This window comes from Oryzias melastigma, linkage group LG14, assembly GCF_002922805.2.
Source record: "Oryzias melastigma strain HK-1 linkage group LG14, ASM292280v2, whole genome shotgun sequence".
NCBI classification, from domain to species: Eukaryota; Metazoa; Chordata; class Actinopteri; order Beloniformes; family Adrianichthyidae; genus Oryzias; species Oryzias melastigma.
The window spans coordinates 27,909,945-27,933,964 of record NC_050525.1 but is presented as its reverse complement, the minus strand read 5'-3'; the positions used below and the strand labels follow the sequence as shown (position 1 = coordinate 27,933,964).

General features: G+C 42.2%; 2 protein-coding genes across 2 annotated transcripts in view; one reads left to right on the top strand and one right to left on the bottom strand.

The window, feature by feature from the left end:
* Nucleotides 1-10,394, top strand: part of rad51d (RAD51 paralog D) — a 20,412-nt gene extending 10,018 nt beyond the window's left edge. Inside the window, exons 5-12 of the mRNA XM_024264324.2 lie at nucleotides 3,609-3,690; nucleotides 3,862-3,996; nucleotides 4,065-4,160; nucleotides 4,258-4,345; nucleotides 5,829-5,899; nucleotides 7,570-7,737; nucleotides 7,976-8,112; nucleotides 10,258-10,394. Of these exons, the coding sequence (XP_024120092.1) occupies nucleotides 3,609-3,690; nucleotides 3,862-3,996; nucleotides 4,065-4,160; nucleotides 4,258-4,345; nucleotides 5,829-5,899; nucleotides 7,570-7,737; nucleotides 7,976-8,071 (736 nt within the window). The 3' untranslated portion in view covers nucleotides 8,072-8,112; nucleotides 10,258-10,394. The remainder of the gene's footprint in view (nucleotides 1-3,608; nucleotides 3,691-3,861; nucleotides 3,997-4,064; nucleotides 4,161-4,257; nucleotides 4,346-5,828; nucleotides 5,900-7,569; nucleotides 7,738-7,975; nucleotides 8,113-10,257) is intronic.
* On the bottom strand, nucleotides 9,749-23,970 carry lig3 (ligase III, DNA, ATP-dependent). Its single transcript, XM_024264001.2, has 21 exons — nucleotides 23,510-23,970; nucleotides 22,222-22,797; nucleotides 21,101-21,229; nucleotides 20,311-20,523; nucleotides 20,077-20,228; nucleotides 19,218-19,384; nucleotides 19,066-19,143; nucleotides 18,831-18,999; nucleotides 18,122-18,277; nucleotides 15,919-16,050; nucleotides 15,752-15,831; nucleotides 14,513-14,600; nucleotides 14,359-14,436; nucleotides 14,158-14,281; nucleotides 13,635-13,777; nucleotides 13,487-13,561; nucleotides 13,253-13,399; nucleotides 12,881-13,031; nucleotides 11,428-11,507; nucleotides 11,218-11,301; nucleotides 9,749-10,484 (listed from the first exon to the last, which is right to left on the bottom strand). The coding sequence occupies exons 2-21, from the start codon at nucleotides 22,769-22,771 to the stop codon at nucleotides 10,251-10,253; spliced, it is 3,030 nt and encodes a 1,009-aa protein (XP_024119769.1). The 5' UTR covers nucleotides 22,772-22,797; nucleotides 23,510-23,970; the 3' UTR covers nucleotides 9,749-10,250.
* Between the last annotated feature and the right edge of the window lie 50 nt (nucleotides 23,971-24,020).

Here is a 24,020-nt window from a genome sequence, read left to right as displayed (position 1 = left end):
ATGACTAATCGACTATTGTCGACTATTTTAATAGTCTGACTAATCGTGGCAGCTCTAGTTTTAGTCTTTAATATGTTTTTTGAATTGAGGGATTTGTTGACGTGATTTGAACCTCAGGGCCACCGTACATTACCACAGTGTCCTGGAGCTGCATCGACGGCTGTCGTCTTCACTGATGATCTGTTAGTGAAATTCCCTTTTCACTGAGCTTTTCCGGCGCGGAAAGCGTCATCCGTCTGGCAGCGGCGGTTAAAACGCAGTGGCGTGTTGCAGAGGCGGTCCTGGTCGCTGCGTTTCTGCACCAGGGAAACAAGCTGGCAGCTCCGGCTGACTTCTGTGCTCGCGGTTCCATTTGGCTCGTCCCGCGGCCTAAAGTGGCTTCTGATATATCGGCTGCATTAACTCTGCCCCCAGCTTGACCGCAGCCTGCCTGAAAACAAACAGCGCCAACATGTCCTGGAAAAACCCCGGCTCACCGTTGTGGAGCGACCCATCGCTCCGATTGGATGACTCCACACGGAGGGTTTGGTTCGCCATGATTAAGTCATCTGCACACAGTGGTGGCAGAAATCATGGAGGGCAGATGTTCCACTTTGAGGAGGGAATATTTCTGAGCCAGGCCACAGACTCATCGGGGCAAATCAGAGAAACGCTCGGGCGCTCGCAGCATAATTTATGAGGCGGGACCTTTCCTACAGTCAAACGCACAAATTCAGCATAATTAACGAGCACAGGTGTTCTTTTTCTGCCCGCGATGCTTTGTAAAGAGTTTTTTCATCAATTAGTAAGAGCCTGAGATCAGTGATATAAAACAAAAAGCACACCAGTGGGTTTGCTCACCGGATACTCTGGTTTTCTGGAGTGTGTCGTGGCTGCCCCCTTCTGATGACTGCTGCTCTTCCTGAGTCACTCTGGATTCACCCAGGATGTTTTCATCCATCCCGTACTGTAAAAATACAAATATCATCATTTTATATCAGGAATAGTTTGATTAAATAAGATAATCACTTTCAGATCAGTTATAGAATGAATCAAAAATCATCAAAAAAAATTAAAAATATCTTTACAATACTTGAAATTTGATGAGAAGCATGTATTTAAATTATTTTATTTTTAAAAACTCTTCTAGTTTTTGCCTAAAGTCCATCTCCAACTATATTTTTTTCTATTGTATTGTGGTCTTTTATTGTGATTATGCAGTTTTTAGCAACAATCTAAAAGCCTGTCATTTTTAAGACATAGTTTCTGCAGAGCAGCAAGAACTCATTAGAAACTCACTTCTAAGTTGTGGGTGGGACTGTTGGCACAGATGTAACCCTACGTTGATATCCCAGCAACCCTTTGTTTCCACTCTCTCCTGCTAGCTTATAGCTCCTCATTAGCTAACATCAGCGAAGCATAAAACAGCGAGCAATATGAGAGCTATGCCAGCTCAGACGAGGAAAAGGAAGACGTATTTAATGGATCTATGTTCTGTAAGTGGATGGTGCAGAATGAGAAGGGAGACTTTATCCTGCACATGGCAGCTGCTGCGTCAAAAACCCGAGCTTTTTCAGAGCGCTGGTTTTTAGCTGCTCCTGATTCATTACAAATTGAATAAAAAAAATACTCTATATATTCCCTCCATCACGAGTAAAACGCTACAAGAATATGTTAAAAACATGAATTTTATTTAAAGATAGAAAAATAAGTTAGACCACCTTCCCACCCCCTTTTCTAAAGACCCCTCAGAGAAATAAGCTCAGAAAGTTTGGTCGGTTTCCAAAAGCTGACATTAAAATCCTCTTCTAATTTTATTAAGATGATGTATCAGCTGAAAACTCCCCCCCCAAAAAACAAATTTTAGTAAAAAAAAAAAAACAAGATACCTCAGGGATATCCACATGAAGGAGAGATCATCTCCCAGGACGGACAGGCGATGTACCAGGACTGCTAAAAAGTATTTATCTAACTCTACAACCACGTATTTGAAAAGCGTTCACCTAGATAGAACTGGAGGACAGGTGGGAACGAGGTCCACAGCCAGGACGAGCCAGAGGTGAGGTCCACGACCAAGAACAGGAGCACAGACAATCCACCTGGAATCTGAAATCCCTCCTGCTCTCCCGGAGGGGAGTGGGAACAACACAGGAATTTCACTGCACCAAACAGAAGCACAGATGGCTGAATACGATAAACAATAAAGAATAGAAGAGAAGTAAGTGAGAATGGAGAACAGAACCCCACAACCTGGTGGTGTTTGTGTGAAATTTTGTGAATTTCCCTCAAAAAATTTTTTATTTTTTTATTTTTTCCAAGATTCACACTTTGCCACAAAACGGCCACCAAGTGATGGGTCCTGTGGCCATCCCATAATAATTTCAAAGCTTCCTTTGGATTTCTCCACCACGTGTATTTTACATTTTGTTAGTGGATTTTAAATATTTTCTTTGGTTTTGGCTCCATACATGTTTTTCACAGTTTCTTCCGCTGTGATGTCGTCCTTTTTTTTTGGGTGGGTGTTGCCCTCCATTCGTTTCACCAGGTACTAGGTCTGTGTGAATGTTGGTGACTTTTTCAGTAGTTTTGTGAACAATCTGGTCCTGCGGTTATAACTAAGTGAACTGAGCTCCCTTTTCAACGGAGGCCTGAGAAGAAGCCTTCGTTCCCTGTGTTCTGTTTACCCAAGACTTGACGGGTTTTTTTCTGTGACTCTTCAAGGGCAATCACTTTCATGTCTGAATCCTTACAAGAGCACAACGTGATGTCTCATCAGCAGCGCGGCCCTCTGTTGTCAGTGTAGGCAGAAGTAATGCAAATAAGTCCATCCCCCTCACTTCTCTTGACAATCACGCGCTGAGTGGGTGGTGGGAGCGCAGCCTTAACCTTCAAGCTGGAGGACCTTGGCTATGTAAATTTAAGTGCATGTCTGTCATCTTCATCATCACAAGTTAGACGATGAGACTCCGCGGACTGCACAGACCAGCGAGCAGAACAAGATTCTCAAGCAGCCGTAAAGCAGAACGACAAACGGAGCTTCTTAAGAACTGAAATGTACATTTTACAGGAGAAGACTGGATTTATTTAGACAAACTACGATTGGATTAAGCAAACTCCACCCCCATACCCCATACATGAAATATTTCAGTTTTGAATAGGCTCCACCTACTTTTACTAAGGAAGCTGATTGGTCACTTGAATGACTACAGGAAAATGTGAAAAAGAGAATTATCAAGATGTTAAAATAAAAAGTATCAGAGCAAGAATGGTTATTGTGACTGACAGCTGTTTATTTCTGCAGGTCTTTGGGATTTTGACTGTTTGAAGCCAAGCAGGGAGGGAGGGGTCACTCAGTCCAGTTCTTATACACAGTGGTTGAAATCAGACAAATGGACTTCTGTTTTTAGTTCTGTGTTTTTCTTAATGAGATGATGTAAGACGTTCCCCCTCTGCGGAACAAAGACGACAGTTTTCAAATGAGCAAACTTTTTAAAAGAAAGGAGTAAAACAGAAACAAAACTTTGAGATCTGATGCAGGTCTGCAGTTTCCAGCGTCTCCGTGGCGACACTTGAAGCTGATGTTTTATCATGGCGGCGGTGAGTAATGAATGGCTCCCTGTTTGTTGCAGCTTAGATAAACTGCTGGATTCGGGCCTGTACACCGGGGAGATAACGGAGCTGTCTGGAGGCCCTGGAAGTGGCAAATCTCAGGTGAGCATTCCCGCCTTTTTCCCGCAGAGGATTCCCGCCTCATAAATTCCCCTCGTTTAGAATTCCCGCCTCTCTTATGGAATAAAGAAATCCTCAGATTTATTGTGCGAGCTGCTGGCGTCGTCTGGGCTATCTGTACTTGTTCCCTGAGCGCTTCCCCGTGTCTTCCAGGTGTGTTTTGGCGTCGCCGTTCACGTTTCCCTCCAACTGAAACAGAGCGTGATTTATGTCGACACCACGGGGGGGCTGACGGCGAGCCGTCTGCTGGAGATGCTCCAATCTGAGACGAGCGACGGAGACGAGCAGGTGAGCTGATGGATTTAGATCTGAGCAGATACGGCAGCAGAGGACATGAAGGATGTGCTGCTTCTCAGATGGAGGCTCTGCAGAGGATTCACGTCTTCCGCCTGTTCGACGCGTACTCTCTGCGCGACTGTCTGTCCGCTCTTCGCCGTGGCGGCCTTCTGCAGGTCGGTTCGCCATTTCTGCTGTTAATTTACCAGCTCAGAAAGACGGATCATAATTTCAATAAACTCTTTTTTTTGTCTCTCCCCTATCTGGCGCTAGGCGTCTGGCGGCGGCTCCGTCAAGGCCGTGATCGTGGACTCTGTGTCAGCTGTTATCTCTCCTCTGCTGGGAGGCAAACAAAATGAAGGTGATTTCTCTTCCTGCTGCTCCTCCAGAGTCAGTCAGGCCTGAAACCGAGGTCACACCTCGCAGCTCCGGGTCTGCAGATTACTTTTAAAAAAAAAAACTAAAGCGCCAGCGCTTTTTTTTTTTTGGAAGCATCAACAAAAACAAGCCGACACATTAAAGTCTCAAAAAAAGATGGAGGGAAAACAAAAATAGTGGAGGTGTTGAAGGAAAAAGCTGCTGGAGTTTCATCTCCTGAGAATCGATTCAGGTTTTAATCCAACTGAACTTCAGCCCGACTGCTGTCAGCTGGCTCACAAATACACACAAAACTAGAATCTTAACAAGCAGGGATAAAAAAAAAAAGAAGTGAGAAATTTCATGTAAACTGAAACATTTATAGATGTGAGGAGGTGGAGCTTTCCTCACGTCTGCAGGTACGACAGCTGTGGCTGAAAGCAGAAACCATCAACGTTTCTCCATCTTTAGATCCAGGTGTGATCTCCAAAACTTCATCTATAAACATATATTTATTCATTTAGGGCTCTAAATTGACTAAAAACGGATGGATGGTTGATTGGATGGATGAATGGATAGTTGGTTGGGTGGATGGATGGATGGATGGATGGTTGGATGGACAAATTGAAGGATGGATGGATGGATGGTTGGTTCGGTGGATGGATGGATGGATTGTTGGATGGACAAATTGAAGGATGGATGGTTGGTTGGTTGGTTGGATGGACGTTGGATGGATGGTTGGGTGGATGGATGGATGGTTGGGTAGATGGTTGGGTGGACAAAAGGATGGACGATAGATGATGGATGGATGGATGGTTGGTTGTATTGAATTCAACGATTTTTTTGCATTTCAGATAAATTAACAAAAGCACAATAAAACCATGACTGAACAAACAAAACCAAAATATCTTGTTAACTTTAAAGCCCTGAGCTGTTCTCAGGTTCTCCTGGATTAAATAAAATAAAATCTAAGAAAACGACTAAATACAAGTAGAAAATGATTTTGTTTAATAGTGTCATTAATGAGGAAAGGTGAGTGAATTCCAACAGTTTTATAGATGGAATCATTGTTTTTGTAAAATAAGACAATATTTAAAAAATAATCTTTATGGCAGCTTTTAATAAATAAAAAAATTACAGCAGGAATAAAAACAAAAAGCTGCAGTTTTAATGATTCTAAAAAAGGTTTCATTTCTGCGTTTGATTCTGATGGACATCCCAGATGTTCAGCTTTAGTAGATCCTTATTAAATGGACTTAAGCTGAGAAAATGAAGGTGTTTTCCTTCATGTTTTGTGTCCTGTCAGCAGTTGATGGTTTGACAGATTCAAATCTGCTGGTTTCTGAGCGTCTCCGTCTCCAGTCGGCCCTGAAAATGTCCTGACCGTCTGCAGACCAAGCTGCTGTCGCTGAATTACTGAAAAAAGTTGAAGACTCTGAATGTATTCCGTCCATGCTCTGAACTCTCTTCATCTTTGTGCGCCTCAGGCATGTCCTTGATGATCCAAGCTGCAGTAGCTCTTAAGACAATGGCAAAGGACTTCAGTGTAGCTGTTCTGGTAAGGATGACGGTCCTTGAAGCTTCTGCTCTGAATGCAGGACGTGTTTCACCCGCTCTACCGTCTCCACAGCTAAACCAAACACAGTTTCCAGTCTTCCTTTTAGAAAGTAGAGCTGCTGTGATTAGAAAAGACAAACCCAGAGATCATTCTGCCGCAGCTTTGATGTCATGCTCATCACTGCTGAGATGACAGGATGCAGAGAAAACAACTTAAGATGTTTGTAGTTTACATCAGCAGATTGGATAAAAGGTCATTCTGGATTCTTCTGGATCCACATCCTGCAGGTTTGGATCTCGTGTTTTTGGAACCGTAGAACTTCATGAGTTTAGTCTTAAATGAACACGATCTTCATGCAGACTCGTCACAGTGGTGAAAAACTGCAGCTGAAAAACTTGAATTTTAAAACAATAATTGAAAATATTTTTTTCACTTTAAAACCACTTAACTTTAGGTTTATGAAAATATTGCATTCAATTATTTAAAGTTAAACTAAAGGGAAACTTTTGAAAATTTTGTGAAATTTCACAAAACTATCCAAAAAATGCTTTTAAACTTTATTCCTAAATGCCATTTCTTAGTAAATATATTTATTTCCGTTTTCCGTATTTTAGTGTTAACTTTTTAAAATTACTGTTTAACATTTTTGCAGTAAAATTAATTTTCTTTAAATCCTAGAGAACCCACATGGTCAAATTTTAGCTGTTTCAGCTAATTTAGGCTTTTTTCAGTTGTTTTGGCTGTTTTGGAGTTTAGCTAATATTTTAGCCTTATGCTAGCTGTTTTTGGCTAATTTAGACATTTTCACAGCCTTGTAGGCTAATTTGGCATTTAGCTAATATTTTAGCTTGCTATCACTTTCAGCGATTTCAGCTATCAATGTCAACATCTTCAGCTAGCAGCACAGCATTTTCAGCAGCCACGTTCAGCTTACAGATTCACACTAGCATTATCGCAATGAGACAAAAGAGAAACTTTTATTTGAAAATTCTGTGAAATTTTGCAAAACTATAAAAAAGTGTGTAAACTTTATTCCTAAATGCTATTTCTTGATAAATATTTTTAATACATAATGCTATTTATTTTATGCTATTTCCTTTATCCTTATTGAAGTAATAAACTTTTTATTTGTATATTTTTTTTGAACCCTAGAAAACCCACATGGTCAAATTTGGTTGAGGTTTTCTTTCTTTTTTTTCTTCTATTTCTTAATTTGTATTTTTTGCTGCAGCCTAAAATGAACTAACAACAAAAAGTCAAATAAACTTTACAAAAACCCAGAAGAAAATGTTTAAAAACCCAGAATAAAATTGTTCTTGGGTTCTCCAGGGTTAACTTCTTTTTTTTAGAAGTTTATAAAGTATATTTTTGTGTATTTCTATTTGTAAAATACTCAAATTTAGAAAAATGCTTGGCTTCACTTGGTGTAAAAACGTAATGTTTGCTGGATTTAATGGGGTAAAACTGAGGGAGTAGTACAGAGCCCTGAGGAACCCCAGGAATGAACGGACGTCATTATATTTCATTATAATCAAATGCATCCTGAGTTGATCTTTGACGACCTTTGACCTGCTCTCAAAGCTGCCCAGAGAGACGCCTGTAATTAGCAAACACTCCGGCAGTTAAAGTTTCTTTTCTGGCAGCAAACACGGTGGTTTCTGGTCTTCCAGGTAACCAACCACGTGACGAGAGGCGGCGGCGGTGGCGTGCAGCCCGGCCTTGGCGCATCATGGAGCCACATCCCCAGAACCAGGATCCTGCTGGAGCGAGTGGACCGGGCTCCGAGCGGCTGCAGCTCCACTCTGCGCTCGGCGACGCTCATCAAGTCCTCCAGACAGGTAGCGCCACCTGCAGGGCGGTTTCTGCCGCTGTTTAAATGACAAACCTGGAGGTCTGCTGGAGCTTCTGCAGACCTTCTGCAGCCAAAACCTCACATTCTACCAGCCGGTGTTCAGGTTTAATCCCCACTCACAGGTTCTGTAGTGGATGTTAACGGATCCATTAGTCTCAACATTAACTAAGAGCGTTCACAAAGAGCTGGGAGTGAATCAGCTGCCATGTTTTTCTGCCTCGTAGCCGTGTCACATCAAAGAGGAATTCGATTTGCAGCGGCAGAGTCGCAGCGTACGGAGCTCCTCGGGGAAGAGGAAGCGGGATGAAGCCGACTCCTGATGACACAGACGATAATCCTCCGCACAAATGTCACACTGAAGGTGGGTGAGCGCTTCCGGGGCCACATTTCCACCACACACTGACTGTTTACAGAGTCTGAGCTCAGATCTTCTGACTGTTCTCTGCTGGAAGGAAAAGACAAAAGGACAGAGTCTGATCTGAACAGAATCTGTTTAGACCGACCTGACGGAGTGTTGGAGTTCAGGTGGTTTAATCCCCTGATGGAGCGCACGTGCAGAGGATGCTCATGTGGAAAGAGAACTTTAAGCCCAGAAACATCACATTTGGAGCCGTTTTATTGGCTGATCTGAATATAAACTGTCATCAGCAGCTTTTCGGTTCAGAAGAATGAGTTCACATCTGCAACTTTGTTCTTTCCTGAAAGAGTCCACAATTAATCATAAAAACTACATTTATGTATGGAAGTATATTGTATCCAATATATTTAAAAAAAAAATAGTTTTTTGAGATTTTTTTTAAAATTGTTTCTTTAGAAAAAATATACATATATTTACCTTCCAGTGTTTTTATGATAATTTTTGAGTTTTTCAAATTAATTTATTTACAAACTTTAAACACTACAAGCTGATCAGCTATTTTTAGGCCAAAATTATTTGAAACCCAAATAAAACAAATTGAAAAATATTGATGTTTGGCCAAAAAAAGGTTAAAATGTAAACATAATTATTTCCAGCTTCTGTTTTTTTAGGTTTCAAAACTTTCTAAAATTTCAATTTCAAAACTTTTTTTTTCACTTTTAATTCTGAAAATTTCAGTTTCAAAACGTTTGGGTGCGTTGGGGCGGGGCTAACACGAAGGACCAATCAAAATCAATGAGGGTAGTGACTTCAGTCCTGGTGCATTCACTGACTGAGAACTGTGAAAATTAAGGGCAGAAAATGGCCCTTTAGTCTGTACTGTCATAGTCTGAAGTTGTCCCAAGACGGGCGTAAAAAGTAGAATTTTATCGCGTACAAAACGCGGTTCTAGCCTGTTTAAAGTGGCGTCTTAATGTGTTACATGCAGGCGTAGAAAACGTCCTTATGCTTAGATAAAATGGCTCAGATCATCAAGTAGAAACAGACCAAAAGCATCAACGGGTCTATATCCAGTTAATTCCTGTTTGTAGTGATGAAGAAAATTCAATTCTTAGTTGAATAGGCTCCGCCTCCTGCAGGTAAAACTGCAGAGATAGACAGGGACCGTCAACAAATTACACCAAATGATCCCAAACAATATGATTTCATCTACAGCAAAACATGTAAACTACATCTGTGCCACTCAATGCTGAAAATACAGATTCCTCATCAAACCTCAACGATCAAAGTGACATCACTCGATTCCAGTTAGTAGCACTCGTTGGAGTAATGCGCTTCGTAGACGTCTCCTTGTCCCCTCGCTCTCCAGTTTAATTTTTGAGAATTTTAAAAAATATTTCTGTGCAAGTTTTTTTTTGTTTTTTTTCCAAAATATATATTTTTTTATTTGCTGTAATTCTTTTTAGAGCTACAACAGTTGCCATTTATAAAACAAATTACTGCAAAAAAATATATTTTTTGCAACTGTACACAATAAATTCCATATCTAAATTAGTGTGTAAAAAAAAATAGCTATAGCCATAAATGAGTCAAAACAAATATTATTATTGTTTAAATTCTTGACACGTCTGCCAATCCGTCTGCATTTACACTAGTTAATGTTAAGCGTGATGTTGCCTTGGAAATGTGCAATTGTTGAAAGTGTTAAAAACCTGTTTTTAGACTCTATTAAATCTTTTGTGTGACAACTTCAAACTTTTATTTAAACTCTCCTGAACTATCTAGACTTGAATGTAAATGATTGAGCTGCATTGGAGGATTTGATTCAACAGTATTTTGTTTTGACTGCTGCTCCTAACGAGACTATACTGCGTCCATGTAAAGGTAAACGTGGTTTTCTCTAAAAGTTTTCCTTTTTTAGCCTCAAGTTGCTAAAAACAACAAAGAGTTTCATGTTTGTGTGACACAAACCAAAGATTTAATAAAGTTTACAAGCTTTAGATTCTAAACAGCTATGAGAACAAAAACCTGAATTCATCTACGTCTCGTGTTCAGTTCATGATTTTTGCAGTAGAAAAACAAAAACAGTTCTTTAGTTCTGCTGGTTCATCTGCAGAGCTTTCCTGAGGTGGATGTCTGTCTCAGCAGGGCGGCACCACGCGCCTCTTCCGGATGCATTCCCAGATCCAGCTGGGCGACACCCTCTGAGCCCGGCTGTCCTCTTCGGGCGGGGCCAGCGTGTGCGTGGCGGAGGCGGCCTCGTAATCCGCCACCAGGTCTCCGTCGTACGCCACGAAGTACCTCCGGAGTCTGTCGGAGTCCTGGATGGAGGCGGGCAGGAAGAGCTTCACCCCGCTGAAGATGTCCAGCAACGTCTGCAGGACGGCCAGAAACAAACAGGCGTCAAGCCCCGCCCCCCATTGTATGGAAAACTAAACTGATGAAGTAAGACGCCACTGTAGACTATTTCAAATCAAGTCTTTTAGTTTCTCTATTTTTTAAACTGGATCTCTGAAACTGGACCTCTGAGACCGTCCTGCAGGTCCAGAACTAAAGTCCAGAACTTGATGAGAGGAACCATCATAAAGGGCAGCAACAAAACATCACTTAATAATTTAACAGTAACTTCATTTTTTTTAAATAGATATTATTTTAGTCACAAAACAAAATTTTTACTGTAATGTTTGAAACTTTTCAATAAACTTTAAATTGTAAAACAAAATCAGTTCTATTGTTTAGTAAAAACAACTGCATGTTGATCGAGTCTAAACGAGGTTCTGCTGCTCCAGAACCAGAACCACAGTCAGCGTTAAAGAGCAGAACGTGTTTCTGAAAGCCTCACTCTTCTGAGCATTTCCACCTTAAACCCAAACATTGGTCTGTGGATGAAGACCCGAGACCACCTCCTGAGGACCGCCGGTCAGTGAGACCTGAGACCACCTCCTGAGGACCCGAGACCACCTCCTGAGGACCGCCAGTCAGTGAGACCCGAGACCACCTCCTGGGGACCGCCGGTCAGTGAGACCCGAGACCACCTCCTGAGGACCCGAGACCACCTCCTGAGGACCGCCGGTCAGTCCTGGAGAGGGATGGGGGGTTTGGACCCACCTTGTCGTTCCTGGGCTCCAGCAGCTGGGGGGTCACTTTGGGTTTGCTCTGCCCGTTGCTGTTGACATTTTCACTTTTCTTCATCTGTTTGTGGACAAACTACAGTCAGTTTCTGCCCAATCACCGTTTTAAACTACTGCACTTCCTGGTTTGGACAGTAGGTGGAGTTAACTTGACTCAGAAATATTTGTTAATGTCAGCCCCGCCTACCTTTTTGGCGCTGGAAGCTTCTGAGCCGGGTGTGCGGGGTTCCGACTTCTGCGGCTTTGCTTTCGTTGGCGTTCTGTTAGCTGTGAAACGTTAGCATAGCATCAGAGTGACATTGAGTTTTTTTGTTCTGGAGCCAGAACAGACGGGAGCTTCGCTTGTTTTACTCTGCAGGAACAAAATCAAACACTCCCCGACAGTTTGTGTGTTTTTCCTGTAGCTGGAGCTGCAGTAGCAAAACAAAAACAACACAAACGTAGGTTTTGATCAAACTGTAGCAACACTTCCTCTTCTCATTCGTCACAAGTTACTCTTGTTTTTATACAAAGTTATTATAGAAAGTGATCAAACTAAGCGTGAAAAATACATTTAATTGTTTATTAACAAATCTAGAAAATGTAAACATTTGCAGCAACTTTTTTGTAAAGATGTTTAATGAATTGACTTAATGTTAAGCTCAAATACTGCAGTGGAAAAGTGTAGAATAACTGTAAGTCAACCTTTTAACAGTTTTAACTCCACATTATTTTGACTCTTCAACCATTTATGTAATTCCAAAGCAGAGAAAAGCAGCTTCACACGGATATGCAACACTACAATAGTAATGTGTTAAACATTGATGCAACGCCGACATAAAAATCAGCTTTTCTGTGCATTAGAATCAACCGGTTCTCTGTGATTACATCAAAGATTTGACGTAATCATCTCCAGTGTTGAAGGGTTCAGACCGACAGCGGAGCAGCTTCAGAACAGCAGGAAAATACACAGAAATAGAACCTTTTTAATAATTAAATCGAACAATTTATTCTATATTTCCTTTTGACCCAAATATGTTCATGTTCTAGTTTATGTACATCTTTATACATTCATTCATTTTGATTAAAAGGATCTCTAATCTTCTCCATGTTTTTGAGTTTCAAACATATTTAGAACAAGAATTCATGAAAAAATGATTAAACATGATGAAACACCCCCCCCCCCACACACACACGTCAATAAACATACACAAACTCACAACTTTACAGACCTATACACATGCACATCCATATACACAAAACTAAACACACAAATACACATCCATAAAAACACACCTATACACATTCATACAGACACACAAATACAACCCACACACACACGTGTATATTCATACACATCCATAAAAACACACACAAACACAAAACTCAGTACATAAAGTACATACACACAAATACACAACTATTCATACTCAAATACACACTTGTATACAAATACACACCCACACATAAATACACACCCCACACAAATACCAACTTATACACAAATACCCACACACAACTACACAAAAATACACAAATACATGCATGTAAAGACATATATACACACAATTTTCCACATAAATACACAAACACACACATATACACACATACATGAACACACACATTCCAGTCTGAAGACTCGACACCAGAGATGAACTTACGGGTCTTTTGTGGGGGGGCGCTTCTGTTGGAGGAGGGCGACGGCGAGCTCCCCCCGCTGTCCCCCCCTGAGGACCCTTTGTTGTCGTCGGCGGTCGACGGGCCGGCCGTCACTTTAAAGTCGCAGTGCTCCTTGGAGATGCGGAACAGCTCCTGCGGGAGCGACGGAGACGCGTGGTTAAACCGTGACACCTCTGCTCCTCCTCCTCATCAGGAGGCGCTTCGCTGTGTTTGATTACTTCACCCTCATCATGTCACATGACCTCCCGTCTTCTCAGTGGAACATAATTAGCGGGAGTCAGATCTCGAGAACACGCCTCGCCGTCGGCCATCTTTTATTCATGAGGCGTTCTGGAGGGAACGGCGGGTCTCACCCTGAGCTGGTGCAGGTTGGTGGCGGTCTTCCAGTCTTTGTCGTCACGGATTCTCGTCATGCGTGGGAAGCGGATGGAGATGCCGTCGGCGGTGTGCATTTCCGACTTGGAGAACTCGGCGCCGGTGATCTCCCAGACCGGCGCTCGCTGCAGCAGACAAACCCAAAGAGGCCTGTGAGCTCTGCAGCTCCACTGTTCCAGCAGCTGCAGGATCCAGACAGCAGAACGACTCACCTCAGGGTCGCGGATGATGAAGTCTGGATAATAGTTCTTCACGATTTTCAGCCAGCCGGGGATTTTGCCGGGCTCCTACGGAAACAGAAGCAGCTCCTGATTGGTCTGAGTTTTCCAGCTCGGCCTCTCTAAGCGGATCTTCTCTGACCTTGCTGATTTTAATCACATCCAGCTCCTTCTGGAGCCGGGCCAACATGGCGTCATCGTATCCTCCGGAGCACTTGGTCACGGTGCACCATTTCTTTGAGTCGGGATCGTAGCAGCCCATCAGGAAACTGGACATGATGCCACCTGGTGGGAGGAAGAAGTACAACATCAGCAGCAGCAGTTTGATGTAATCTGAGAAGCTTATTTTAAAGTGTATTCTTCTTCAGGAGGTCTGTCTTCTAGGCATTTCCAGCTCAGTGGATCTGTGGTAGAAACTAAATAATTTGAATGTTTGGATCGTTTTTATTTGTATATCTGATGAGGAAATATTTCCAAATCTTTATGCCGATAACTGCAGGAAAAGGTAAATGTTTTTATTTTAGTTGTGCTATAAGTATAAAAGGGGTGGAGCCACAGACCACATGACAGGAAACATAACGTTACAGATTTGCTTGCATAAAACTTTTTCATTTCAGAAAACTTCTAAGTTTCTAAAGAACACAGATTGAAAATCCATCACCAACCGTTGGATCCTTTCCCATAAAAAGCGCCGAGCACCACCAGGTCAGCCGTGTCCGCCATGGCGCCTTCGTTCAGATAGTCCTTCTTCACTTTCAGCCAGTGGCGCTTGCCTGGCTCGTAGGTGCTCTGGAACACAAACGGCGGCAGAGCCTTCAGCGCTGCTGCTCAGATCCGGCTCCTGTGTGAACGTGTAAGCAGCTCACCTTGATGTCTTTGAGCACCAGACCTTCGAGTCCTTCTCTGATGACCCGAGTTATCATGTCAGCCAGATCTCCTGCTCTCTGACACACAAACGCATCACAGGTCTTTGAGCTGCACCGGTAGCAGGAAGCCGTGCTCAGTGGAAAAAACACTTACGGTGACGTGCTTCATCTCTGAGAAGAGGATCCGGTTGGGAACTTCCACCATGTTGTCGGTCAAGAACTTCCTGCGTTCCTTCAGAGGCCTGGAAGATACGACTCCACGTCAGACCACCAAGGAATCAAACGTCACAGGTTTGATTCTGAACTATTTTAAAGAATTTTTTTTTTTGATCTATTTCTGCTGCAAAACATTCATGAGGATATCGGCATCTCTGTTCCTGCAGGCGGAAAATGGCAAGTTTCAAGAAGTCCACCTGGTTTTTGCCGAAGATACCAGCAAGAATCAGGCCTGAGATCATCCTCAGATCTTTAAGGTCTGAAGTCCTCTGCAGAAAACCTTTTTAACCTCATGTTTTTAGAGATTAAAATATAACGATAGATATCGCGATAGAACTTTTTCTTGATAGAGGACTGAGTCAATCGAGATACTTTTATTTTGAAGGGTCTGAAATTGTCACTCACCAGCAGCCAGCATTTTCTCCTCTTGTCAAATAGAAGTTGGAGAGTTAGTCGCCACATTTGTATCTAATTATTTATGTTTATTAGCTCTCATTTTGGTAATTTTTTGGACCTCTACTCCACTTCCTTCGTCTCCCGAGTCACCATACCCCGCCGTTACCTTCATCTTCTCTGTGTAACGTTTAGTCTCGGCTGATGAAGCAGCGGAATATCTGGTGGTTTTTAACAGGATCCAGTCAGAACTGGAAGACAAACCGGCTGGACTTATAGCAGCAACAGTAAGTTTAAGAAAAAAACTATATTGAGATACAAAGACTTCCATATCGCCCAGCTCTACCGGTTTTCCTTTAAAACCAGACAGGCTGACGGGACGAGTTCCTTTATTTTCATTAATTATTAGGTCATTTTAATTTTAAAGAACATTTCCTGGTTAGGAAACAGAACGTCTCAAACAAAAGTGACAAAACCTTTTTTAAGCTAATTTTTGTGTCTTCATTAAAAGTAAAAAGTCATGAAATATGTTCATATCTGACATAATAACTGATCATTTTCTGCTGCATAGTTTTTTTTTAAGAGGTAAAAACAGGATTACTGATTTTTCATCCCCAAGGAAGACCAACTGAGCAAACGCAGCTGCTCATAAAACCACGGCAGAGAAGCGTTCTAGGTTTGGACAAAGCTGAATTAACGCGGCGCTTTCATCGTCCCATCGGGGACGCGTCTTTGTACCGAATGCAAAGTCCTTCCCAGACAAAGCGTGAAGAGAAAGCATTACCGCTCCATGAGGCTCACGCCATTGAAGTAGATGCAGTCGAAAACAAAAAGGCACACGTTGGCGTCTTGAAAGGCGGCTTTCTGAGGAGAGAAAAGGGTTTGAAGTGTGACAACAATGACTGGTCAAAAGAAGAAAAACAAAAAAGAAGGAGCCGAGTTCTAACTCACCTTGTGTATCCCCAAAGTCCCAAAGGGCAGAGGTTTGCTGCTCTTTGTGTCAATTAGGAGGACCTCAGCATCCAGAATCATACTGTGTCCTCCAGGAAAGGCCTGAGGGATGTAGTCTTTGAAATGGGCCACCTGAAAAGCCCAAACACACACAGGGATCAGAATTTTAACAAGAACTCTACACTATATAAAAACTTTACCAGGGTGAAGGCTCGATTCTGATTGGCTGCTTTTTAGAAATGAATGGAAGACACCGAGACACGAACCGCTTCTGACAAATTACTTTAAAAACAACACTTTTTTTTTAAATTACTGCTTTTCTCTTGGTTTTTATCTCCATAGCAACAATTTTATTTGTTGGTCACTTTATGGTGACAAACAGGTCTATGCCATTTTTGGAAGAATCATCTGAAGTACATTTTTGGATTTACTTGGTAACAGAAGTTTTTCGTTAATCATGTCCACATACGTAATATAATCATGTCATATCTTTTCGTTCACCTTGAGCCAATGGTTCATTTGTTCAATTTTCACAATATTCCGGTAAAAATGTGCGAGCAACTGGAAAAGACACTTAAGTGAGCTCACCACGCTGACGGCGTTCAAAATATAAAACTTTAAAGCAGCTTCCCGGTGATGCTCGGGGAGTTGGGAGGCGGTAGATTGAAATCCCTCAGAGTTTGAATTTGTATCTGGTAATTAGGACTGCCACAAACGATTATTTAATCATAGACTATTTTTCCAATTAGTCGACTAATCGGATCATTTGTATAAAGACAATTAGGACGATAGTTTATTAACCTTTTAATGAATCATGCAGCTTCTATCCATCACATGAGGTCGGCATCTGAAACAAAGGAACTATTTTTCACTAAAGATAAAGTTTTGGTCTCTCTGACTCAAATACAACAAAAGAGCATTTGTGGTGCTGAACGCTCACAACTGTATTCAACTTCACTATGTAATTCCAAACTCTACTATGATGTATTAGAAAGTCCGTACTGTACTTTTGAGGGAAAAACAGACGAGTAATGGACTATTAAATTAGTCTGTGACTATTTTAATAGTTGACACAGTCGTGACTAATCCTAATCGTGGCAGCTTTATAGGTAATAAGAGATTTTTTAAAGAGGACCTGGTTGTAGACAACAACATCGCCCCAAGATGGAGCCAGAGCCTCAGTAGCCGGAAGTCCTTGACCAAATTCATGATCTTCACCCAAAAAAACACCTGAAACAGTTTAAGGTTAGGAATCGTCTGCAACCAGATCCCCTGGATTCTGTGGGGGAAATTCAAGATGGAGACCTCTTCTTGAGGTCAAAGAAACTTGCGTTTGGTTGCAGCGTGTGTGAAATTTCGGAAAAGTTGCTTGAATAAAACTTTCTTGAAAGTGTGAGTCATCACATTTCTACTTCGCCACAGCATGTTTGCTAAGTCGTAGGTCCAGTGGCCATCCCATAATGATGTCACAACCTTCTTTGGATACCCCTGTTTTGAGTTGGTTAGTGAATTTGGAAACATTTTGCCCCATTCCCCTTTTTGATGTTGTGATGTCATCATTTGTTTGGGGGCGGTGTCGTTCAGAATCACCCAAACTCTTTCACCGGGTTCTGGGTGGGGGTCATTTCAGTGAGTTTTTGAGTGTGGCGAGGGGGACATTTTTGCTCAAATCTTGTGGTCCTTCAGTCCAGGCAGACTGCTGCTGCTGCAGGACGTAAATATAAATCTGAAATTATACGTTTGAGTTCTTATCCAAACTTTAGGCCCCGCCTCCCTTTCTATGCCTGTGGGGGGGGGGGGACTTAAGCTTTTGTTACTGTTAATCAGAAGAAAAGAAACATCAGACAACTTGGCCTGCTGTAATTAGACTCCATCCCACCCCCCCACACACAATGTAAACCCACCATTAACACAAACTGCCTAATTACAGAGGCTGGGGGCTGCATAATGAGCCGTTTGGCTGATGAGCGGCTTTGGCGGCCATGAGGCCGAAACGTCAGAGGCCTGAAACGGATCCACAATTAGGAACTTTTTCATATTTGATGAGGAAGCCGAGCGTCTGCTGCAGAGCTGCAGCTGCAGTCTGAGCAGGCAGCAGCTACACCTAGTGGTGGTTTGGGGTTCTGACGCTGAGGGCCTCGCTTTGAGGAATAAGGCGGGAAACCTCTTCCAACGTCCTGCAGTGATACAGTGTGTGGCAGACCTTGTGCGGCAGCACGGGTTTGAGGCTGCGGCTGAAGTAGCTGAACGAGTCGCCGCTCTTGTGGACCTGCACCCGCTCGCCGTCGTACTTGATCTCGGCGTACATCCCGTTGGGACACTTTTTCATGGCCTGGTCGATGGATTTACAAGCTTCTGCCTGGAGTCAAAAAGGAGAGCAGCACAAGTTACTCATGGGTTTGATCCGAGCCGCATATGCTGAACGGAATGTGTTCAGTTTGTCTGATTTACAGAAATCTTTGATCGCGATCAGATCTTTGTTTTCATTCTATAATCCTGCACTTACTTTTCAATGAAGGTTTGAACTTTGAGAGTTTAAACGAGAGAGAAAGTGATAAATGAGTGAACACTGGAATGCTTTATGTTTAAAAATAAAATTGTCAAAAGTAACCCTAAAAATGGTTGATCCTCTTATTTTTTTTGTTGTAAATTCACTTCTATAAACTTGCTTCTATAGTAATTGAGCAGATACTTTGATTCATCTGCAGAGAATTTATAAATTCAGAGTCTTTTATTTTGGTGAATCATATTTTTAAATACGTGAAGTTGATGAATAACTTTTCTGCAGTGGAAATGTGACGTTACAGTCGTCCACAATCCTGATTTCTAATAAGGACACATCGACCTCTAGCCCCGCCCACGTACCACATGACCAGAACCCGCCGTCATCACAGACCGGCATCTGCACTCACCAGCATGGGCTGCACGGGGGTCATGAGTGACGCCTCCACCGTCAGCAGCTTCCGGGGTCCCGACCCGTTCGACGCCTCCTGCTGGTTCCTCAGAACCCTCTGGATGACGTCGCCCAGGTTCCGGGAGGCCTTGAAAGCATCGTAGGCGTTTGGATCCACGGCGTCCAACCTGCACAGAGGCGCAGGTGAGACGGAGCCGTCTGCGGCGGGGTTACCGCGGCGTGAATGGACTTACACGTGCTTCGCTCCGGCGTTCATTTTCAGGTCGTGCTTAATCAGTCTGATGATGCATTTCAGGTCATTGCTGGTGCATCTGCCAAGACAAAAAAGACGAAACCTTCAGGACGAATGTTCTGATGAGGCGTGAGATCTTGAGGATGCCTTTACTTTTTGGCGATGGCTTCCAGCTCGTTCTGCTGCTCGTCCTCCTTCGTCAGCTGGGCGAGGCGGGTCAATGACTCGTCCACTTCCTGAAGGGTGAGGAGGCTCTTGGATGCAGGAGGAAAGGATTTACTCTCCTCAAAGAACATCCGGACCGTCTCTGACACGTCGCCCTTCGAACGTAGATCAGAGTTCAGATCAGCGCTCCTGTCCATCAGACCGTCTGCAGAGCTCTTTAAGGCTCAGGTGTGAACAGGTGTGAACATCACCGACAGCTATATGTCACAAAACTCAAAAATGTTGAATCAAACAGAGCTGGAGACATTAAAACTCACAATATTTTTATGGAAATTCAGATTTTTAAAAATTGGCATTCTGCTAGCTTTTTGGACTGTTTTGGTATTTACTAAGATTTTTTTTTGACCATTTTGAAGTTTAGCTAATTTTTCAGCTACATGCTAGCTATTTTGGCTAAAGTTTTTTTTTTTGTTTTTTTTTAAAGCCTAATTTGGCATTTAACTAATATTTTAGCTGTCTATCAGCTTCAGCATCTTCAGCTATCAGCACTAGAATCTCCAGCGGCCAAATTCAGCTTCCAGCATTCACACTAGCATTATCACAGGTAATGCTATATTTCTAGTTCATAATTATGTTGAAAAGTTACAATTTTAAAGTTTTAAAAATTTAGTTTTAGAGTGTTTTATACATGTTTATCCTGTTCGGCCGATGGCCTAAGGTGTGTTTTGGATTTTGGCCTCCAGTGTGATTGACTTTGCTGCTCTAGTGTTTCTGACGAACTTCTTTGAAATAGTTTGGAAAGTTCCCGTTTCCTGCTGTAATGTGGTAAAACTGCTGGAGGACAGACCTGTTCCAGGTCTCGAACCATGTCTTCCTGGTTGGATCTGAATATGCGGCTGAAGAGTTTCACGATCTGCTTGTCGTTGAGGTTGTAGACGCTTTTCACGACGCCCGGCAGCAGCAGTTTCACCGTCAGGTAAAGATCTCCATGGAACTTATCTACCAGAGACATTCAGAAACCCCGATGTTAAAAAAACACTTCAAACACAAAAACTGAAGACGGATAAACTTAAAACCTGACCTCCACCCGTCCCTTTCTTCAGAAACTTCTCAATAATCTGCGTCTTGGTGTTGTAGCTGTTGTTTTCAGCGACGACGGCGCAGAGTTTGCGAAACTCCCGGAGGAGGCAGTCCTTGTGTTTGGGGTCGCACAGCTGGGTGGACAGAGCGCTGCCTTGCCCGGCTGCAGCGGCAGGCGGCGATGAGATCGCTGCGGAGCTGCCGGCCTTCGCAGCTGCCAAGAGACCAGACCGTCACCCACTGATCACATGGTTAGTCAGAGATCCTTTTGCTGGTGCAGCAGCAGTTTTAAAAGATAAAATATCTACAAAATAAAATAAAGCAGAAATCTGCTCTGCATCTCTGTGGATAAATCAAGTCTTATCACAAGTTTGCAGCAGCCGAGTTTATATGCACAGGAAATGTTTTCTAAAGGAGGAAAATGAAATATAATGTATTATCAAAAATTATCTGTAATTTTTACTAAAGTTTGGGGAAAAAAAAATACACACACTAAGGAGCGAGTCTGAACCTGAGAGGGATCCGTCTCATCAGCAGCACTAGCAGCTTTTCTGAGGGAACAACCTTCAAAATCTTAAAGCTTTTTATTGCAGCTTCTCTTCACGTTTCACTTTTTCTGACATTTGTGTGTTTAGTTTTATCTCTTTGGATGCAGTTTTGGATTTTTTTCTTCCAGCCTCTCCACCTGGATCAGACTTGGAACAAACTTGTCCGTCTTCCGAGGATCAGAACTGGTTCCTCTTTGGAGAACAGAATCAGGGCGGCGCTGATCCTGGCCGTAGCCGTCTTACCGGTGAAGCCTGAGAACTTTCGTGGAGCGTTGACGGATGGGTCGGCGGGGGGAGCCATGAGCTGACCTGTAGGGTTCAGCTTGGCTTGAACTTTCTTTTTGGGGCTTGCATTGACTTTGGCCATCAAGTCTACAGAAGAGAGAACAGAAGACGTTTTAGAAGAGGATGTTGGATGTCTGCAGAAAACAAAAAATCACCCCCAAAGACGTCCTGAGATTCCTGACCCCGCCCCCTTCTCACCATACTCCTTACCATATCTGCAACCGTTTGTGTAGACATCACTGCATCCATTATATTTTCCTTCTACCTTGTTTTATGCTAAAAATAATAAGGAAGAACCGGTTCCACCAGTCCAGTTCTTGGTGTCATGACAGATTCTGAGTCGAGTTTCAGCCAAACTCGACTCAGAATCCGATTCCTGCCTTCATCTCCTACAGGCTGGACCACACCGGCATGGATCTGAACCAAAAAACAGCTTTTCTGTACTTAAGTCCTCATTCTGGTAACCAGTTCATGACAGAAGTTAAAGTCCCACTTTGATCATCTTTTAATCTATTTTTAAAACATTCCTATTGATCTTTTAATTATTATCTTTTTTTTTTTTAAACAAAAATTCAAAAACTTGTGTCATTTTGTAGGACATTGTTTCTGCAGAGTGGCAGGAGTTTTATCAGAAATTCCCCTCTGTCTTGTGGGCGGAACTGTTGGCATGGAGCAACCCCGCCCCCTCTTCCCCTCCCATTGCTGAGAGCTCGAACTGCATTTTTTTATCTGCTCATGATTTATAAAAATTTGAATGAAGAAATACTCAGAAGTACAAGTTTAACTTTCTTTAAATATGTCCCCCATCGTCAGAAAAACATGTCAAAACACCATTTTCATCAGAGTGGATTTTTTACGAGCCTTCCTGCAGATAATCCGCTGGTATTCCATCCCATCCCATGTAAAACAAACAGCAAATATGTAGTCATTGTTTCTGAAGATGCTGAAGGTTATTTCTACCGGTTGGTCGAGTCACTCAAACGTGTTAAACCAGCCAGCAAGTGTTAAAACTTCCCAGAATCACAGGTGCTCCAAAGTAGAGACGAGGTTCTGATTCGTTCTGAGAGCTCGTGTCATACCTGAAACGTGCTTGTTAATGAGCTCCTTGTCTTCGTCCTGCAGTTCCTCCCAGCCCTCCAGATCAGTGATGTCTTCAATCTTCTTCGTGGTGGCCCTCGCCCTCTCTAGCTTCTCGAATATGCACTTCACGTGATACCACTCCTTCATCTCCCCAGCAGACTCGCTGAAGGGATTTGGCACGATTTTGCCGATCCTCACGATGCCCTTCGGGATTTTGTCCTTGCATTTCTTGCAGCCCGCGGTGCCGCGTTTGGCGTACTCCACGAGGAACCTCTGCTCCGACATGTCGAGTGGAAGAGAGAAACACCGTCGCAGGAACAGCCAGGGAGCAGAGGAGCGGAGGAGGCTAGGTTTGGGGGGGATTGAGTGAAAAAAACGGGTTTGCTGTGAGAGTCTTTCTGCAGAAAAACTAGAGGGGAGCTGGTCAGCAGAAGGCAAAGAAGCGACTCTGCACACAAAAGAGAGCTGCTGACGCCTAACGAAAGAACCAGAAGGTTGTCGAACTAAACAGAGAGTCCTATGGATTGATGTGAGGAGATGTCTCTGCATGAATTGTTGACTGTGCAAGTGGAAACCTAAAAAACAAACAGAATTATGGTTAAAAATCCATCAACACTTTCTTTTTCTCACTCTATTATGTCTTAATTCATAATTTCAAACTTTTAGAGTTAAATTAAAACCTTCCAGTTTGTCAACAATTTCAGTTTTTTTATATATGATTTCATGCTTAAGTCAAACAATAAGTAAATGAAAAAAGGTGCATTTTAATGATTAGAAGGCACTTTGCTTAAAAATAATTCAAGGGGAATAAAAGGGGAATTTATGACATTTGCCATCAAAATTAGAATATAAATACGTTTACACCTGTGATATATTTGTATCAAATGCACTATTTCAACATTTTGGCTTTTTTTAAAAAAAGGGACAAAAGCATTTATGAGTCAATTTATTGAAGGATAATTAAGAGTAATAACTTGATTCTTACTTTTCTTGTACTTTTTAATATATATATATATATAAATGAATAAAACAATCAAACAAATGTAGTATTTCAGTGGTATGTATTTAAACTACATTTTTTTCTAGAGTAAAATATATCTGCATTAAATATATAACAATGGTTGGTGAAAATAAATTAATTTGGGTTGAATTAAAATGTGGAAGTTAACAGCTGCCAGTGCTAGCTTTAGCTATGTTTAGGTTTCCAATTACACTTAAAAAAGTAAAAATATAAATCGTAAAATAACATAATGTCTCTAAAAAAAATCGTACAAATTACTACTTTACCTTGCAGACGCGATGCTAAAAGTGTCTGTTCAGGAGTTTAAACGGCTTCGCCTCTTGATTGTTTATTAGCCCAAAGCTTCACAAACCTCAAGCTAGGCGCTCGTGCTTCGTAAATACACGGTTTGGCGGGACAAAACGAAAACTCGACTTAAATATTTTCAATTTGTTTATAGATTTCTTCAAATATGATAGTTTAGCAAACATAAAGAGGTTAACAGCGTGGACAGCAAGCAATAGAGTCTACACAATGACGCTCTTCTTCTTCTCCTTATCTGGGATTGGTTTGGCACGTGTTCTCTCACATTACCGCCCTCATGCGTCCGTATTCCGTCATTACAGTCAAGCTGGAAAATTATATCCCATCCTTCCATCTGACATCCTTTAGTTCCTTCAAAGTTTTAACTTTTTCCTGGTTACTTTTTTCTTCTTATATTCTGATTTCTTTTTTTTGTAGTGTTTGCTTCAGATAACTGTTTCATAATACCACCTTTTTTTTAACCACATAGTCATT

Excerpts from the sequence above, each read along its gene's own strand:
- lig3 (XM_024264001.2), bottom strand. The coding sequence starts at position 22,771 with ATGCAGAGACATCTCCTCACATCAATCCATAGGACTCTCTGTTTAGTT. Across the intron at positions 20,229-20,310 it reads GAAGAAAGGGACGGGTGGAG|ATAAGTTCCATGGAGATCTT; the intron begins GTCAGGTTTTAA and ends TGTCTCTGGTAG. Across the intron at positions 15,832-15,918 it reads GGACTTTGGGGATACACAAG|AAAGCCGCCTTTCAAGACGC; the intron begins GTGAGTTAGAAC and ends TTCTCTCCTCAG.